Source organism: Alosa pseudoharengus, unplaced genomic scaffold, assembly GCF_046254945.1.
Source record: "Alosa pseudoharengus isolate Yale_2024_CS ecotype anadromous, Long Island Sound unplaced genomic scaffold, YU_APseudo_1.1 YU_APseudo_1.1_scf_5, whole genome shotgun sequence".
In the NCBI taxonomy this organism is placed as follows: Eukaryota; Metazoa; Chordata; class Actinopteri; order Clupeiformes; family Clupeidae; genus Alosa; species Alosa pseudoharengus.
The window spans coordinates 9,955,959-9,976,019 of NW_027468837.1; the positions used below are offsets into that span (position 1 = coordinate 9,955,959).

Below are 20,061 nucleotides of genomic sequence, written 5' to 3' on the forward strand. Positions count from 1 at the left end.
GACGGACCAAGCAAGTGTCCCAGACTGGCCTCAGCCTCGGCCAGAAAGAGTGTCAAATGATGGGAGCTGATTGGACAGAGCTTGTCCTCCCACCATGCCGTTTGCTTATGATGCGTAGTGGCAGGCAAAGCGTGGGAGAAACGAGTGAAAGGGGGAGAGACAGAGAAAGGTGAGTGAGAGACACAGAGAGAGGGAGAGAGAGGGGGGGGGGGGGCAGGTGGAGGATGCTACCCCTCCTTCCATCCCAGCCTTGCATGGGTACTAGTTGCTGCAGTACGGTGGCCTATTTCTTGGTGCGGCTGTCTGTGTCAAAGTGCAAGCCTCTGAGCACAGCAAAGAGCTCTCTAATGAACACACCGGCTTTTCATTTACAATGTCCTGCCGGTCCCTTTGATCCCCCTGCATGGAGATTATTTGTGTCTTTCCCTTTTTTCAACAACAACAAAAAGGATCCCAGACGATACCATGAAGAGAGGAGAAATAAAATGGCACTAACAAAAATAAGTAGCTTTACCATGTGGTTGAACAGTGTGTGCTCATTATGCGTCGTGAATTCATGTGTTTGTGTTTTGTTTCTTTTCTTTCCTCATTACAGTTAGCGAAAGACAAGGAACGTCTGCAAGCTATGATGACTCATCTACACGTCAAGTCCACTGAGCCCAAAAGCACCCCACAGCCTGTGAGTAGCAGCTCCGTCATACATCCCTCTCCCTTTCTATCTATCTTTCTCTCCCTCTATCTCTCCCTCTATCTATCTCTCTCTTTCTGCCTCTGTCTTACCCTCTCTCTGTCTTACCCTCTCTCTCTCTCTCCCCCTCTCTCTCTCTCTCCCTCTCTCATTTGTCTAATTACTAGACTGATGTGTTTCTTCGCGTACTTCTGGTTTCTTGGGTTGTCAGCTGAGAGGCAGCTGTTGGATGCCGCCAGCGTGTGATAAATATGCTCCCCTCATCACATCGTCTGTTGACATCTCCCGTTCCGCTTTTGTGTCTCCGCGCTGATCCCTCAAACAAACACGGCACTCTGTGTCAACAGATAATTATAGATCAATGGCATCCTGGCTCCCGCTGCAGCTTCAGCCGGGGAATTCACTCGGCACTGGATGTCCATTTAACAGTGTGTTACTTTAGAACCGAGTCAGAGATATTTAGGTAGTGAGTTTCGCTTTTTTTTTGTTGTCTTTCTTTCATGTGATAAGGGTTGTGATGAAAGGGTTGTGATTTGGGGTGTCTGTGAAGGCAAACTGTGTGTAATGCGTGTCACTGACACATGCTGCAGAGCCAGTCGCGGGTGAAATGTTCAGTTGTTGTGTGGCATGCTTTGCTGGCCCCCTTTTTCTCTTGTTGGGTTTGTGTGGCAGCACTTTGTAAGCAGTGAAAGCAGTCAAAGCGTCAGTGCTGTAGGGGTAATGTCATAGCAAAAGAAAAGAATGAAAGAAAGAGGGGGAAAAAAGAGATAGAGAGAAGGAGAGAGAGAAAGAAAGAGAGGCCTGCCATGGCCTTCACACACACACATCCCCTCTGTTTGTGAAAAGAGAGAGGACCTCTCTCTCTCTCTCTCTCTCTCTCTCTCTCTCTCTTTCTGTCTATGCACCATGGCACTCTAATAATTTATTTACAGCTTAGACCAGGACTCCTCTCCTCCTCTCTCCTCTCCTCCTCTCTTCTCCTCCTCTCCTCCTCTCTTCTCCGCAGCAGGCAGGCAGGCAGAGAGTCAACAGCGGTGGCCCCCGCATACGTGGGGATGACAGCAGCCCAGCGCGTCTCTCCGGCTGCCTGTCTGACGCCTGTGTCACCCACCCTGATTGTGAGGATTAGCGAGCGGGACGGGCCCATGACACAGAGCCATTTGTATATGAAAAGTGGCCCCGCGTGTCTGATAGTATTGTGAGCCTTTCTCACTGTTCCCCCCTAGGGGGGGTTGGGTGGGGGGGAGGGGGGGTTGGTCGGGAGCGAGAGTAAGTGGGAGGGAGGTGGTGTAGGGGCAGTGTGGGCGCATGTAAAGCATGCCACTCGTGGGGGTTATTATTTGCCCGTTCGCTCCATTCAAACGTCCTCGCCAGCATTCAGTCAGACACGCAGCGGCTGCTGCTGCACTGTGTGGTTAGGGGACGGGGGTGGGGGGTAGCGTGTGCGTGTGTGTCTATGCGTGCCAGTGTGTGTGTGTGTGTGTGTGTGTGTGTGTGTGTGTGTGTGTGTGTGTGTGTGTGTGTGTGTGTGTGTGTGTGTGTGTGTGTGTGTGTGTGTGTGTGTGTGTGTGTGTGGAGAGGACCTGGCCTCGAGGTCTGTGCTTAGCTGTAGCAGTGGAGAATCTCGGCCCGAGTTCACCTCCATGCAGGTCAGAGCAGGTTCACACCGGCGCATCGATCCAGTTAATTGTCCACATTGATCTGCTTAATTGTTTTTATTAGTGCACAGTCCAGTGCTGTTTTGCAGACCATCACAGAGAGCATTCAGGCCTTAGGAAACATGTTTTTACCAATTCAGTCTAAGTGGAAGAAATCAGTGGTCCCAAGCAATATTTTCACACAAAATGCTTCCATGGTGTAGAAGGGAAATGCAATTTCAGGCCAAATTTTATTATTTACAACATTTTCAGAGTGTGTGATTGGATTAAATGAGCTGTTTGTTTGTAAGTGTTAATGTGTGAGTGATCGAACGAAGCGAGCTTTGTGTGTGTGCGTGTGCATGCTTATGTGTTTATCAGGGCGCTTTGTGTATATTAGCCGAGTCGATGTCACGAAGCATTCTTGTCAGAAATCTGACCTTTCCTCCACACATAATTAAGGAGAGCCTTTTATTTTTGTGTCTGTGTGTGTGTGTTGTTTATTTTCTTTAGCGGCGTGGCGAGTCAAAGCCAGTATAATTAGATCACCAATTACCATTTAATTAATTTCTGTCTGAAGTCTCATTTTGTCGGGGCTTTTAAAACGAGCCCAAATCGTGACGGAGACAAAGAGTAGGCTATTACTCGACTGTCTGGCCCATTGTTGAGGCGGCTCTCTGTTTAGGGACGACGAATATGCATGAAACGCTCGACAAAGACTGGTAATCCAGAAGGGGCGAAAAAAGTCAGCTGTTGATGTCAAAAAAGAGCGGTGGGGGGGGGGTGGAAGGAAAATAACAAACTGAGGAGTCATTTATTTAGCTTGTGATTTTAAACTGTCCCAGTGAAAGAAAATATATACTGTTAAACAGTGGATGAGCAAAATTCATGGCGTTTGCCAAAAGGCATATTTGAGACACAGAATGTGCAAATAAACAGATGTGCATTACATTAACAAGCGAGTGTAATTATTTTTACAGAACCAAATCGCACCGCTTACTGGGAGTAAAAAGCACTTTAGCCAGCAGCCTATCAGGGGTAATGGGTAGCAATTGAAAACATCGCAAGGGGGAGAAGGAGAGGAGCGAAATCAAGTCGCGTCGAAGAATGCAAGATGGTCACGGATGCCCAGGGTGGAGACAATGCCATGTCAAGGAGAAAAATATGCCATCGTTGGCAGGCCCAGATTTCTTTATTACATACCTGTCCATCAAGTGGAACATCTCCGCGGTAATGACCGTTAATAGGGAGGGTGGTAATTGGGTGGCCATGAAGGATCCATGCGCTGGGGGTTAGATGTTAAACACGGTCTGCTCACTTGCACCTGGGTGCACCCCACACCCCTACTCCGTCTCCACTGTCACCCATGCCATTATCAGAAAAAATTAGACATCCGATAGCACCAAAGCAATTGACAGGCTTGACATTTCATTAATTTGTTAGCACAATCCACAAATGATTGTCAGAGATGAGACACCTTCCCCTAACCACCACCACCACCCACGCTTGCCCTCGCCAACCCACCCCACCCTGTTAACCGCCAGTCCTGACAGCCCCCCCCCCCTCCACCCGTTTCCCCCTAGACACACCAACACTCACACACACACACGCACACACATACACACACACATATACACACACACACACATACACACACACACACACACCCACATACACACACATTTCCACCCCTTTTTCTCTCTCCTCCCAGACTGAGAGTCATGTTTAATTTGGAAACTGCCCTCCTTTGGGCAAATTAGCAATTAGAACAATTTTGCGAGAATATGTATATGTGTCATTAGTTTTCCCACAAATTAATAGCGGGAGCACGGGTCAGGCGCACATTTTCCACTCCACTGCCTCGGTAGCGCCCGGCTCCACCCACCCCGCCTCAACGCGCCTCGGCCCCGGCGCCACCATCGCGGGCGGCTGCCGCTGCTCCCATCGCCCCGCTTACCTCGGCGAGCTCTCTGCTTAATTAGTTTACCTTTGTTGCCATCATTGGTGATATTACACCCCTCTCTTCATCCCTCAACCTTGCTTCTCAACAACAAAACACCCACTACACACACACACACACACACACACACACACACACATGTACACACTTGTGCACACACACAAAAAAAGAGAGACACTTTTATGGCAGAATGTTCTGGAAGCGTCTGCTTGCCGAGGCTCAGCCCCTGATGATGGGGGTCAGCCGGCTCCAGTGTTTAATCATGGGATCACCCCACCATAAGCATCTCCTAATTAGAGTCCTTACAATACAATTTTCCCTGGTAATTAGCCCAGATTGGCTGCTTCCTGTCGCCGGCTTATTAGTGGCTTCTCAGCGGTAGGTGAGGAGCCCGCTGTCATTTGTCACGGCTGCTGGAGAGTCTCACCTCCCGCGGCCTCCTCCCTCTCCTCCTCCTCCTCCTCCCTTCTTCTCTCTCCCTCTCCTCCTCCTCCTCCTCCGTCGCTGCCACTGCAGCCTGGCCAAGGCTGAGCTGGAGCCGGAGAGAGAGAGGAGCCAGACATGAGGATGCCAGGGTGCCACACAAAAGAGCTGGGAGCCGGAGCTCTGGCAGGCTCAGGGGAGATGGCACAGGGAGTGCTTTGTGGGTGGGGGGGGGGGATGGCACAGGGAGATGGTTTTTTTTGGGGGGGGGTTCATGTGAGCCAGGAGGATTCCGACTGCTTTTAGGATGTTTCACTGCCTTATCCGTGAGTCTTTCCAGAGAGGCCAAGTGGTGAATGTGTTGATGGAGTTCAGCTGTGATTCAGCGCCATTAGTCGTCCCTGGCAACAGTCAACACCAGAGAGGACCTGAGAACGATCTTACACAGCTCTACCCGACATACGTTTAAGCAATATGAGTCACAATTACAGATGCTTTTATTCCTTTACAGACACTCTTAAGATGACTTCTAAGGGTTTAATGTTATCAATATATAGCCTTCCCTGGGAATTACAGCTATCACCTTCAGCCAACTGAGCTCCATCATCACTAATACAATTTGTGTAGGGTAGGGTAGGGTGTGGTGGAGCAGCAGATAGAGTTAGCGCTCTGTGTGAGGTTGTGTTCCATGCCCAAGCGTTGTGAGCTTTTATAAGTCGCTTCAGATGGCAGTGTCTTCTAAATACACGTTAACCTTTTACCTTTACCATTTCCATTTCATGAATGTCTTTTTCCCTCCCCCTTCCTTTTTTCATTTGTTGGTACGCACAGCTGAACCTGGTGTCCAGCATCACCCTGTCGAAGACGGCCCCGGCGTCGCCGCCACTCAGCCTGCCCCAGACCCCCACCACGCCCACCACCCCCCTGACGCCGCTGTCGCAGGCCCACCCCGTCATCACCCCCACCAGCCTGCACAGCGTGGGGCCCATGCGACGCCGCTACTCCGACAAGTACAACATGCCCATCTCCCCAGGTAGCGTTCGCACACGCGCGCACACACACACACACACACACACACACACACACGCACACACACACATACAGCACATACAGCTCCAGGGAAACTCTTTTACAAACAAACAAACATGTGCACATACAAACACACACACACGCACAGACACACACAGCATAAAACCACACACACACAAATATACAGAGACTTAGTGATATATTATACACACGTAATTGCGTGCAATGGCTCAAATGTGTGCAGAGAAGATGAAGACCCAAACAAACCTATTAATGATGCATCATTATCCCAGCTGCTCCTGTGCCCAGGCGTCTCACGCTGAAATGCCCCTGTGTCAAAGTGAAAATGTTGTTTTAGCGCTTGGAGGGTAATGATGTTAACATATTCCCTTGCAATCCCCCTCTTTTTGAACAGACATCGTGCAGAACAAAGAGTTCTACATGAACGCGGATGTCCGGCCTCCGTTCACGTACGCCTCTCTAATCAGACAGGTAAGGCTCTGACGCCGGCCGGCCCACTGATGTGTGTACGGGGGGAAGCGTTTCATCTAGTTCAATGGGCTGATCCAGAGCCTCTCAAAGGCCACGGCGACGAATAAACACTCGGCACGCGTCATCGACACACAACACAACAGCTTATCCCTTTCTTCTCTATCAACCCCCCCACACACACACACACACACACACACACACACACACACACACACCCCTTCTCTTCCCCTTTTTAAATTTGCAAACACAATCCAGCGAACATGCGGCGCAAGATTAACCATCCGCAAATGAGACCTCGTCCCTCCAAAAGGGTTTAGTGGGAAAAAACACATGCCATACACAACAATTGCTTTTGATTAGACTTCTTTCGAGCGACTGTGATTATTATGAAATTCATTTCACACAACAGTAGGAATGAACCTGTTAAAAGATGCCTAGTCAATTATCGCCTGGACCGGTAATCTCTGATCGCAGGAATTAATCTAGGCACCGGATAATTGCTGGCCTGTAATCTGCCTGTGAAATATTCATCCCTCCCTCCCTTCATCATTTAGGGGGCAAAAAGGGGAATTGCTCCAATCTGAATATTTGAATAAGAAAATGAACAAGGGCCCCATTTAGTAAACAAAGCACCTCCGACTGGACAAGTGACGGACGGTTAGCCACACGTGTGGCGTGCGGTGGTGGCTGGGGGGAGGCTATGCCCAGCAGCGATTAGCGTTCTGTGTCATCACTGACATTTCGAGCTCATAGCACACCTTTGTCTTCCTGTCTCTGTTGGCTTCTTATTGTTTCCTTCTTCACAAACGTTTTCCAGGCAATCCTGGAGTCGCCGGAGAAACAGCTAACACTAAACGAGATCTACAACTGGTTCACGCGGATGTTCGCCTACTTCAGACGCAACGCGGCCACGTGGAAGGTAATGCCAACTCCTCACTCCCCCCCCTCTTCCTCTTCCTGACTCTTCCTCCCCTTCTCCAAGAGCCGTCACATGTTGCCGCTGATGAAGGCAAAGTGTGCAGTGCATTTCTCGAACATCTGCACATTTCAACAACTCGAGACGCACTCGTGCTAAGCACACAGTGAGAAATAGAGAGAGGGAGTAAGAGAAAGGGAGAGAGAGAAAAGGGGAGAGAGAGAAGGAGAGAGAGAGAGAGAGAGAGGCCTCGGGGGCCAATGCATCATGTTGATGCTGTGGCACTGAGAAGCCCAGAGAAGAAAATATCATAAACACTCGACTAAAAGAGGAATGAGAGGCCCGCCCTGAAGCCAAGAAACTGTTCAGACGTTTTTGTTTTTTTTAAATGCACGTGTTGGCTGCCAGCTAGACCTGGCGCTGAAATATCTTCCACAAAAATCTCCTCAGCTGCACCACACACACACACACACACACACACACACACACATGTATACACACACACACACACTTACACCAGACCACACACACACTCACTCTCTCTATCTCAAGTGCCAAAGGACAGGGGAGGAGAGGGAAATGAAAGCAAGAGTGGAGAGGTGTAAGGAAGTGATGGCTCGAGCATGTGGTGAATCTGCAGTGCTTTAGAGCCTGTGACACTGTGTGTGTGTGTGTGTTTGTGTGAGTGTGTCTGGGTCTCTGTGTGTGTGTGTGTGTGTGTGTCTCGGTTCTTTAGCTCTCTGCTCCAGCAGACACTGACAGTCTGTCCATAGGGGCACGTTGTAGTCGTAAACACCATTCCCCACTGCACCACTATCCTGAACTAGGGCTTGTGAGGACTCGCACTCACTTTCACACACACACACACACACAGACACACACATACACACCTGCATATTTTGTACACTTACACATGCACCTTAACTATTAACCGAGCCGACAAAAAAAAATGTGCGCACACATACATACACACACAAAGACACACACACACACACCTACAGAAAAAAAAATCGGTGGTGGCCTGGCACCCCAACACCTATTTTCTCTCACACATGTGAAAGCCCTGTGCCACATGCAGGTGTCTATAGAATGAGCTGTGTGCTCTCTGGTGCTTTGCATAATTGGAAAACTTCAAAAAACTTTCTTTGAAAGGTAAACTCCACACAACCGCATGACAAAAAGAAATGAAACGATGTTGCCGTGTTAAATCAATGTTGCCGTGCTTAAAGCACAGAAGACTCTCAAGTGTACAATTACTGGACTGTGCTTTGGAAAGAAACACTGCTCTATTCCTCTATTAAAAAGTGATATAATTATGCAATTATTTGTATTCTTTAAAAGACCCCTGAGATCAAATGGTTGACATTTTGCACTTTGAACAGGATGTCCTTTTCCGCGGTCCAGGGTTCATTTATTTAGAGGCACTGCTGGTCCCTTTTTTTTTTGCCACAGCGTTTTAACGAGGAGAAATGACCATGACTTTTTGACAGTGGGGGTAACAAACTACCTTGGTGACAAAAGGTTGATGCCCACACAACACAACCATTCATTAACGTCGGGTGCTTATTTACTGAACGCTGCCTGCCCGCCATACAAAATGGTTTGATGAAAAGCTTGTGAGGGAGCCAGTATCCAGGCCAGCCAGGCAGGCTTGGGTCTTCCCCTCATTGTTCGGTTTTGGGTGAAGCCATAACTAAGACTCCGCCGGCCAAAAAAATGTGTTTATTCACTCAAGTGTTTGTTCTGTCTGGAATTTTGTTTTGTAGTCAGAGGTGGCTCATTCAATTGGCCCATCATCAAAAGGGTGTTGTATTTATTTAGCAAGAAATGGTCTTCACTTGTTTTTTTTGTTTTTTGTGCAATTTAAATATGTATATTTAAAACTCTGTTTTGGCTGTTTGTCATTGTATTTAAAAACATCCATCGTCAGAACTGTTAAGCTGACTGTGTGAATGCCCATTCAGCATGTCTCCAGTGTTTCAATTTGTCAATTTGAGTGATTTTTGGAAGAATTGAAACAAGACTTGTTTGTTTGTGTTTCTCCCCTCCCTCCTCTCCACCCACGGCAGAACGCAGTCCGGCATAATCTTAGTCTTCACAAGTGTTTTGTACGAGTAGAAAATGTAAAAGGGGCGGTGTGGACGGTGGACGAGCTAGAGTTCCAAAAGCGACGGCCACAGAAGATCAGCGGGTACGTGCGTCCATCCTTCCCATGGCCACTGTCCCCTGTCCCTGTCCTTGCTCCCGCTGCTGTCCGACTGATGGGACGCGGCTGCTTCATCCGCCCCATTCTCTGTGTGCCATGATTCCCAGTGCTGCTGCCCCCCCCCCTCCCAACGCCGCTTGCTTTTGGCGTGAACGTTCACCTCTCATGCCCACCCACTCGCTCGCTCGCCCACCCAGCCACCGCCATGCTTCTGCTATTTAGGGGCCGCATTAACCCTCATCTGCTTGATTTGCATTTGAATCCTCACGCTGTCCTTCTCCCTGCCTCTCTGTTTGTGTGTCTGTCTTTCTGTCCATGTTGTCCCTCCCTTGTCTTGTCTGTCCTCTGTTGCAAACCCCCCCCACCCCACCCCATTTGCATCTGCACATGGCTGCTTCGCCCCCCCACCTGCGTTCCATCCACCCATCCATCCATCCATCTATCCCAGGGTGCCGTGCGCACCAACCTCTCGCTGCACAAGTGCTTTGTGAGGGTGGAGGATGAGTATGGGTCTTTTTGGACCATTGATGAAGAAGAGTTTAAGCGTGGCCGCCACGTGCAGCGAGGCCGTCCGCGGAAGTGCCCGGCCGACGAGAGCCTGGATGAGTAAGCGCTTCCTTGACCCTGGCCCTCAAAACCCCCTCCGCCCTATAATCCCCCACCCGTCTTCCCAGCATGCTTTGCTTCTGCAACCGCTACCCCCTTCCCCAATCCCTTATCCTCCTGCTTCTCTCCATGTCTATGTCCATACATCATGCATTCAAAACACCTGCCTCCCATCAGCTTTCCTCTTTCCTCTCTCTCTCCCTCTCTCTCTCTCTCTCTCCTCAACTCTCTCTCTCTTAACTCTCTCTCTCTCTCCTCAACTCACTCTCTCTTAACTCTCTTTCTCTCTCTCCTCAACTCTCTCTCTTAACTCTCTCTCTCTCTCTCTCTCTCTCCTCAACTCTCTCTTTCTCTCTGATGTACTGTAAGTTGACTGTGTGAGCTTTAGTGCTTGTGTATTTAAAGGCAGCTCTCCAGACGTTAGAGCTATTTATAACAGCATGTCAAATATTCACATAAATATTGGAGCATCAGATGTAGACTTTTATGACCGCCTATTGATTTTGTGTCAGTATTTTATTGGGAACTGGATCGCAGTCCGGTCGTAAGACCCAAGAATCCATCAATCCATACGCTATTATAGTGTCTGATCTGAAAAAGCTCGCCATCGTGTCGTCCTAACAAGACAACGAGTGTATTCTTTAGACAAGCTCTGTTATGGTCTGCACATTGATCTGAGCAATTAATTGTATTTTTCTTCACATTTATTAGCATATAAATCAGCTGTTATGTGGGGCGCTGTAGGTCTTTACTGTAGGGGAATTGGACAGTGGTGAGGAGCTTTAGGCTGCTCGTTGGGATGGGTCAGTAATGTTTGTGTGGTGTTCGCAGCAGCCCGGCCTTGGTGAAAAACATCCAGACTAGTTTGGCGTACGGCCCTGCCCTCTCTGCCGCCTTCCAGGTAAAGCCCCACGCCTCTCCGCTCTTATTCCTTATTCTTCCCTTGTTCTTCTCATCTTTTTATTTTTATTGTCACGGCTCCTCTCCTCTTCTCTCTTCACTCGCTCGCTCGGAGTCTTGTGCTGATTTTCTCTCTCTCTCTATCTCTCTCTCTCTCTTTCTCTCTTTCCTCCTCGCTCTCTTTTTCAGGCTTCAATGGCAGAAAACAACATACCTCTCTACACTACTGCCTCCATTGGAAGTCCCACTCTGAGCTCGCTGGCGAAAGCCATCCAGGAGGAGATGAACGGGGCGCTGGAGCATGGAAACAGCAACGGCAGTGACAGCAGCCCGGGACGCTCCCCTTTGCCAGCTATGTGAGTGTCACTTTACAGACAGGCAGCTCCCGGGGTTGGCTGGCAGCAGCCTCCTGGAGTGACGGTCACGCGCCAAAAGGCTTGCATGTATTGTGTAAATGTATAGACTCCAATGTATATTTATTATAGGAATGCGCTGTCAGACGTTTACTCCGAGAAGTGGGTGTTTGTAGCAGTTACTAGACGTAGCGAAATGCTGTATACAGTTCATGACCGAAAGTGTGGCTGCTGCATCTCCTGCCAAAAATCCCACACATACACACACACCAATCCCCCCCGCACCCCGCCATCTCTCCGAAAGGAAACTCCACCTCGAAGGTTGCTAATGTCAAGCGTTGTTGAAAAAAAAAAAAAAAAAACGGGGAAATTTCTGGAGGCCGGCGTTATTTCAACAGCGAGTTTATAAACTCCCATTTATTACAGGTCAATAATGTAGGTTTGTGGCCTGTCGGGTTCTCGTCGCGTAATTATGGCTACGATTTGTTTAAATATTTACAAAATTCCAGAGCTGCTGTCTTTTCAACAAGTGAAACGAGGACTGGGTCCGCAGCTCAAAGGCCTGGGAGCCACCGCGCTGAGAGACACACAACAAAAACGCAATTAGCCCCAGAAGCGGCAGTGCCGAGCTGCTGCGCTGTGCTGTGCTGTGGTGGGGCGGCTGGAAAAACCGCAGATCCCCACGCACTTGCTGTATAGGAGTTATCCCCGAAGCCTAAAATAATACATCGCAGACTCTATGGCTTCCAGATGTGGTGCAACTATGAGCCACTGATTTGTAGCTCCGTTAGATTTATCACCATCCCTGTGAAATATCTGGCCGAGAAGGGAATTTAATACACATGTGTGCATGCACGGACATACACAAACAAGACACACACAGACACACAAACAACACATGCACACATACACAACACACAGGCACACACACACACACAGACACACACACACAGTGTTTAAAAAGAGACTGTTGGCAAAATGAGCTATTGGGAGGAGGAGCGGAGAGAAGTGCTGTCCCTAATCGCTTTGAACACAGCCGTGGGCATGGCCACAGAGCAGGAAAGCCTGAGACAGGAAGGGTGTGCATGGGCCGGCGGCTGCCTCCTGTCTCATGCCCCTACTCGGCTCCATCTCGCGGGTGGTTTCAGGCGCGCATGGCCAAGAGTTAGATGATAAAACGCTCCTTCTTGTGAGTTTTTCAAATTTGTTTCCGATCTCAAAAATTTAAGAGGTGGGTAATGAGACGTAGGTGTTTGTGTGCTTTTATTTCGTTTTTTTTTTTTACCCTTGTGTTTACACGGACAAGTCTGGAGAGGACAAGAGTAATTTATTTAAGAACAATTAAAAGCGTCACTAAATGCCATGACTGATAAATGATCATCTAATTTCAATCACTATGGGCTTGTTCCCTCCCCCTAACCCTAACCCCCAAAACCTACTCTTACTCTCTCGCTCTACCTCGTCCATCTCCTCTTCTCTCTCTCACTCTGTTTTTTTGATGCACACAGACACACATACACACACACATACACACACACACACACACATACAAACAGTCTTCCCCCGTACCTTGAGTGGCTGTTCTTGAGAGGCCCATAGGAAACGGTACGACTAAATACTTTATAGTCTCTCCTCCTCGTAAGTGTGCGAAGTCTGGGGAGTGAAATCAGGAATCCACAGTTAATTACACTCCAGCAGCAACAGCGTACGGGAGGCAGCGAGAGAGAGAGAGAGAGATGCTCAATAGCATCATAATAACATTTTCATGTTCCCCCTCCAGCTAAGGATTGGGACCTGAGGCGATGCAACTTATGCAGTTGCTTTGATCTGAAAGTAAAAAAAAAAAAAAGCACACTTTCTCATCTTTTTTCAGTTGTTCTCTGTATCCTGTGTTCCTTTTTTCTATTGTTCTTCTCACACACACCATAAAAAAAGAATGTGTAATCTCATTACCATAGCAACGCCTGTTCCATCACAGCGGCGCATCACTTAAAACATCCGCGAGTTGCAAGATAAGGAGGTGATAGGGAGCGGTACATTCATGACCAGGGAGACTGTGTGTGTGTGTGTGTGTGTGTGTGTGTGTGTGTGTGTGTGTGTGTGTGTGTTGGCCGATGCGCGTCAGTTGCGCCTGCTGTCACAAGAACAGGCACAGTAAAGGTGTGCTGTGTGTGCTACATACTGAGGTGCACTGAATGAACTACACCTCTCTCTCTCTCTCTCTATCTCTATCTCTCTCTCTCCCTCTCTCTCCCTCTCTCTCTCTCTCTCTCTCCCTCTCTCTCTCTTTCTCTCTCCCTTTCTCTCTCAGCCCCCCCCCCTACCCCCTGACAGACACATAGCAGCCCTGCTCCTGTGGTGAGACCATAATGAGAAATTTGGCAGATCTCATCTCTTTGGAGGCTCCCCGTGCCCAGGCAGTGTGCGGGGCGGGGGTGTCGCCAGTTGCCTTGTTTACAGCTGACAGCGTTATTATTCTCCTAAGGGCTCTGGTTCTTATCGCCGTGTAGCGACGAGCAACGGTGTCTCAACACACCACCCGCCCCCTCCACCTCCCCTACACACACACACACACACACACACAAACACGCACACACACACACACACACACACACACCCCGCCTGCCAGCACTTCCTTTTTCCCTCGCCGTTTTATTGACACTTTGTGGAGAATGCGCATTAATTTTGGGGGAGTTTAGAGAAGGGTTAGAACACTCACACACACACACACACACACGCACACGTACACACACACTCACACACACACTCACACACTCACACACGCACACACACAGAGCAGCGGCAGGCGTCTGGTCTGGTGACTTGTGTTTGCCTGAAGTTGATTAATGATGGAGGCTGGCGCGGGGTCGTCCTCTGGAGACCCGCCTCGCGGGTTCTGCATGTTAACGAGCAGGAGGAGAGGAACACACAGCGCGCCACCGATACCTCCACCGCCACCGCCGATCCGCCACTGCCGCCACCGTCGCACGCCGACGCTGCTGCCACCGGGAGCTTGACAAGCTGGCGCCCCACGCGCATGTTGTGGACTCCATTCTTCCCCTCCTCTTCCTCCTCCTCCTCCTCCTCCACCTCCTCCTCTTCCTCCTCCTCCTCCTCTTCCACCTCCTCCTCTTCCTCCTTCTCCTCTTCGTCGTCCTCCTCGTCCACATTCCCGTCCTGCTCGTATAGTTAATCTTCTTCATTTATCAGCTCTAAGTGAATGCCCCGTCGTGCCGGGGGGGGGGGGGCATTCCTGGTACCTGCTTTTAGGGATTCATTGAAAGCACTAAACAGCGCGGTTCACTTGAGAGAAGGTGGAAGTTTTCACTGTGGTTGTTCTGCTGACTGGTTCAGAACACATCATTTGTGGTAGAAAAATCTAACCCCATTCTCTTTCTCTCTTCCTTACTCCTTCCTTCCCTCCCTCTCTCTCTCTCTCTCTCTCTCTCTCTCTCTCTCTCTGCCCCTCCCACCTGCATTTTACAGGCATCACATCAGTGTTAAAGAGGAGCCACTGGACCCTGAAGATCACGAAGGGCCCCTCTCCCTTGTGACAACAGCCAATCACAGTCCAGACTTTGATCACCACAGAGATTACGAGGATGACCAAGGGAACGATGACATGCTGTAAGGCCGGCCGCTCCGGCCCCTCCCCCTCCCACGCCTCCCTCCCTCCCCCGCCTCCCCCCATAGCCTATGGGGCTGAACTAACTCAAGTCATCTGTGAGGTCACAGCAAAGACAGAAATAAAACCACACATAAACACACACATACAAACAAACACACACACATACACACAAGACTGGATTGTCAGTCCTCTGTTGACAGCTATAAAATGTTTTGATGAACTTTTAGTGCCATTACAAACAGTGAAATACATGTGCACAACAACAACAAGACAACAACAAGAAAATCTATTCCATTTGGGAGTATTTTTATTTGTACTTTTGGTTTTAAGAGAAGAAGAGGGGAAAAAAGTAATTTCTACAAATCATGTTATTGGATAGACCTGTTTGGTACTGGGGGACTTTTACGTGGTCAGCGTGGCTTAGAGGTCAAAGTTCACAAGTGGACAAAGGACTATTTGCAGCTGACAGAGACTGCTGACATTGACTCTGAGACTCACTGAATCTGACCTGGAGAAGGGGGTGCACACACATGCACACACTCACACATACGTTTATAAACATACACACAACCTTCACATTCACCTCCCCCCCCCCCCCCTGAAATGGACCTCTCCATGTGTGTGAGCTAGCGTATTGTGTATTAACTGTGTGTATTAAGTTCATCCTCACTGCCTTCAACTTGTCATTTGTTTTTTGCTTCCATCACGGTCGAGGAGACTTTTTTTTGTGTATGTGTCTCGAGGGGGGTGGGTGCAACAGAATCTAAACATTGGGTCTCTCACTGTTGCTATGTTTAGTTTGTTTGTTTGATTTTTGTTTTTTCCTCTAAACTGATCAGACCTCATCGCCATGCTGTGGAGATTCCGTATGGTCAGCACACAATGATGAATGTTTATGATTTTTCCTTCCATGTTGTTCCATTTGAATTTCTTTTATTCTTTTTTTTTTATATATAAATATATATATAAATATACTGTATGTATATACACATGCAAACAGAATGTCAGATGCCGAGTAGTATTTTTCTGTCATTTATTCCGCGTGCTTCAGAATGCCAGCTCTCTCCAACATGTAGCCCTGCTGCACTACCACCTCATGAAGTCCATCGGCAATGCACTACTTATAATGAAGGCTCTCTCCACGCATCAATGAAGTTTAATTTCACATGGGAATGAATGACAGAGAAATCATGCAGGTTAAGATTTATCATTACCAAATTATACTTTCAAAAACTCTCCCTCCTTCCAAGCAGGGCGTGTTAGCCGTGGCCAAATCACCCATCTCGACGCCGGTCTGAACAGAAATGAAATGTCAGACTGAGGCGGTGAGATAATACTTCACACCAACTAATTGTGTTTTTTCTTTCTTTCTTTCTTTCTTTCTTTCTTTTTTTCATTCTCTCTCTGTCTCTCTCTCTCTTCTTTATCCTCCCATTCCTCAACGCAAGCGTCAACTAAGCAAATGAAACTTCCCAAGCTTTTTTTCTTTCCCCGTTCTTGTCATTTCAAGCGTCATGGGGACCCTGCAGCCATGCTCAGAGACTTTCAAAAAGTGCATTCCCTTTAGTTTGTACTGCACGTGCGGCCAGCCAATTCCTCTTCCGCTTTTATTAGTTATTATTTGTAATTACACATCAGAGTGAAAGGCAAAGGGAGTAGAGAAAAACCCGAGGGTTGGCATTAACGCCTGACCACTAAGCATTACAGCATGGGGGGAAACGGCCCCATGGCAACCGCAGGCATCCCACGAGCACCGTGGTAACAGATCGGTGGCTGTTCCGTCGCTAGCGTTAAGAAAACCAAACAGAACTCGTCTGCATGGAGATGCAGCTACATTATGCAACTTCTCCCACATGTAAACGGTGGTAGCGGATGGAAAATTCTACAGCTATAAACAAAAACAAAATAAACAATAATTTTATGAAATTTAGGTGTATGATTCCAAAACCGAATGGGCTTCTTCAAATGCCAACATTCTTGATTCATATGACTGCAACCAACCACTTTTTTTTATTTATTATTACGTTGTGTTATTTTGCCTAAGTTGTATATGTGTCTGATATCTGTGATTACCAAAGATAAACTACAAAGATATTCTCTGATCCATGCAATAGCAGACAAGGCCAAATATCCTCCATTCTCTCCCTCTGGATGCAAAGGAAATCAAAAAGGTGGAGACCAGTCTCATCACGAGTGAATTAGACAAGCGTTTGACTTTTTTAGCAAACTTTGAAGCCAAAGGGGTTGTCTGTCGAGCTTTTATTTTGCGATGACCAAAACGGAAAGGGAGGTGACGTGATCGAGACAAAATGAAATGACCAAATTTCAAAACAAGGAGTTATCTTTTGGCCAATGAAGGGACAGAGTCGCATTCCATCTAAAGGCTGACCGTCGTCGGAGATAATAGTACAGATGAATGATATCAGTAGGCCAACACCATTTGCAAAACACAAATGTGAAAAGTTGTATACTTCAACTGGACCACACAATGATGACATGTTTATATTTGTTTGTAAAACTTTAATGTATCCTTTTGAAAAAGAAAAAAAGATTGTATGCCACTTCGGTTTGTTCTTTTGCAAGAGTGCTGGTTTCCTGAGAAGGCCTCTTTGTTTTTTGTTCTCTTTCTTTTTGATTTTTTGTTAACCTTGGCAAATGCTTTATGATTGTGTGTTTTTGTTTCTGTCAAGTTACTTTTTATATTAAAAAATAACACTCCTGTCCACAAATAAGCTGGGTACAAGGTACTTTATGGCAGTTACTTCTTTTTTTGTTTTGCTTTGTTTTCTTAAATTGTAACCATTAGTTTTTTCGCTATCGATTCTAAGGAAAAGGGCAATCTGTGGAGAAAGAGAAAAATGTTCACCACCTAGGCAGCTGTGGGTTGAGACTCAGAGACGGGAGAGTCCAAGATCGCCAGAAAGACTCGAGCTCAACCCAATCTTAGTCTGTCATCCAGTTCGGTTGGCATCTAAAACATGGATTAAAAGCTGGTGGATGTGGGACTTCTCAGCATGTGTAGCTTGACATTACTAAAGATAACAGCATGAGAAAACTGTTAGTACACATACCTCAGTTCAAATCTATAGGGAATGATTCAATTTAAAAAAAGAGAAAAAAAAACAAGAAAAACATTTCACTCAGTTGCACTTAGTCGTATGTCTTGCATGTTTAGTCTAAAAACTGTAGCGGGGAAAATATTTTAAAAAGCTATAAAAATGATTTTTAAAAATACAGACACATTTAGAGCTTGTTTTAGCTGGAGGATCACATTCTTTTTTTTTCTATTTTTTGCAAACCATTTGCAAACCAGTCCAAACCTCAGGCCTTTCTTCCATAAAGAAGTCACCTTGCTTTTTTGATTCCATCTTCTATCATTGCTTTTCACTTTTGAACACCACTGATGGTTGTGTTTTCGTGGTTTTTTTCCTTACATCAGGTTGGACATCCATGACCGTATAACCTTGTGTCCTGTCTTGGTTTCTTTTCCTTGTTCCTTTTAAAGAACAACAAGAAATTTTTGTATTATTCTCTTTATTTTCTTTTATCACAACTGCTTTGTATTTACTATTAAAGAAAAAAAAGCTATGAAAAAAAAAACTGCTGTATGTATTGAAATAGCAGACTGTGCTGCAAATGTATTTTACTTAGTAATCCTTGCTTAAAAAGAGAGCCACACCAACAGGCATCTGCGTGAGGTGGTCAGGGGTGGGGCAGGGACGGGACGGGGAGGGCTGGGATGGGAAACGAGGGATAATCCCTTACTTTGGGTTTTAAACTGTAAAATAGAGAAAAAACAGACTTTTTTCATCTCTCTCTTTCTCTCTCTCTCTCTCTCTCTCTCTCTCTCTCTTTCTGTTATCATTGACCTAAGCATTTTGTACAGATTTTTTCCCTCTTTTTTTGGTGTTAAGCTGTTTTTGATACTTCCCTTCCCTTTTTTGATGGTCCAACCACTGCCTTCTCGACTGTGGCTGTGCTGTGTGTAATATGGGCCTCTGCCCAGAGAAGGGGATCGTCTCTACTGGTTGCATGAGTCGTTCAGGGGTCGCAGGGAAGGCGAGGAATAATTGTGAAGTGGTCACTGATGATGCTGGGAGTGTATTGGGTATTTTATATGAAATAAACAGGAAAAGACTTAAAAAATATATATGCAGTGCCAAGATGTAAAGATTACTTGTAAAATGCTTCTCTTTTTTCAAGAATAAACCATTCACACATGTTTCATGATTCAGTTCGTGTAGCTGGTAGGTGATGTAGATACAGCCTTTTAGTTGGTCTCCCCATATATATACATATATATATATATATATATATATGAATATATTTTTTAATCTCAACTCTGAGATTTTGTTTTCCATTTGTATCTGGATGATGAATCAAGCACAGTAGGTTTTTTTTTTTTAAGTTAAACACAAGTTTTAACAGCTGAACTGGACATCCCCCCCATCTCAATCCTCATCCTGCAATCACATTCTGCAACCTGCCCTTTAATGTCTGTGCACTCGCTGGTTTTGAGGGTTTTTTGGTTTTTTACTTCCTGAAAAAAAAAACTTTGTGACTGCACTCTTTCAGTCACAGGTTCACCTCTCTTTGTCTCTCATTCTGTCTTCTGTCATCTGTCATCTCTCTTTCATTCATCCGCCCTTCATTTGTGTCCTCTTCTATCATACTGCTCAACCACTCTCCTCTCAGTCCTCTGTTCCAGTCTGTAAGGTACAGCCCAAAGGGGAAGACATGGTGCTTAAGCAGCTCGGTAGACTTCTGTAGACGCTGTAAAACCTGTACAGTGGACCCTTATTGATGCTGTAAAATCTGTACAGTAGATTTCTGTTGATTGAAGAAAAAATGATGCACCATCTCACTTGCTCATCTGTAAACTTCCTTCACCCCCCCCCCAACCCTCATCGTTCCTGGTCTGTGTTACAACAGACATTTATGTTGTAGTCAGTCACAAATACTGACTTGAGCATTCTGAAAATGCAATAAAAATGCTGGTTGTTCACATCATGTTGTAACGCTGCCTTATTTTGATGGAAAGTAGAAGTGACTTGTAGTACAGCAAATATGTCTGTGTTTCTACAGTGTCTGTGTGTGTGTGTGTGTGTCAGAATCTTCAGAAGTAAGGTCAAATAGGGGGAAAAAAACAGTGGTAAATGCATAATTTGACTACATCTCGAGTCCATTTAGCATTTAATAGCTGATGAAGTAAAAATACGGTGC

General features: G+C 46.8%; 1 protein-coding gene across 9 annotated transcripts in view; it reads left to right on the plus strand.

Annotated features, from left to right (window-relative positions):
• foxp1b (forkhead box P1b) overlaps window positions 1–19,063 on the plus strand; it is a 170,590-nt gene extending 151,527 nt beyond the window's left edge. For 8 of the 9 annotated variants that reach the window (XM_076267973.1, XM_076267974.1, XM_076267975.1 and 5 more), the window contains 8 exons: window positions 596–679; window positions 5,540–5,741; window positions 6,153–6,229; window positions 7,047–7,148; window positions 9,215–9,336; window positions 10,789–10,858; window positions 11,047–11,213; window positions 14,697–19,063. In XM_076267973.1, coding sequence (XP_076124088.1) covers window positions 596–679; window positions 5,540–5,741; window positions 6,153–6,229; window positions 7,047–7,148; window positions 9,215–9,336; window positions 10,789–10,858; window positions 11,047–11,213; window positions 14,697–14,841 — 969 coding nt within the window. In that variant the 3' untranslated portion in view covers window positions 14,842–19,063. The remainder of the gene's footprint in view (window positions 1–595; window positions 680–5,539; window positions 5,742–6,152; window positions 6,230–7,046; window positions 7,149–9,214; window positions 9,337–10,788; window positions 10,859–11,046; window positions 11,214–14,696) is intronic. The other variant, XM_076267978.1, reaches the window with a different exon arrangement.
• Window positions 19,064–20,061: the final 998 nt, after the last annotated feature.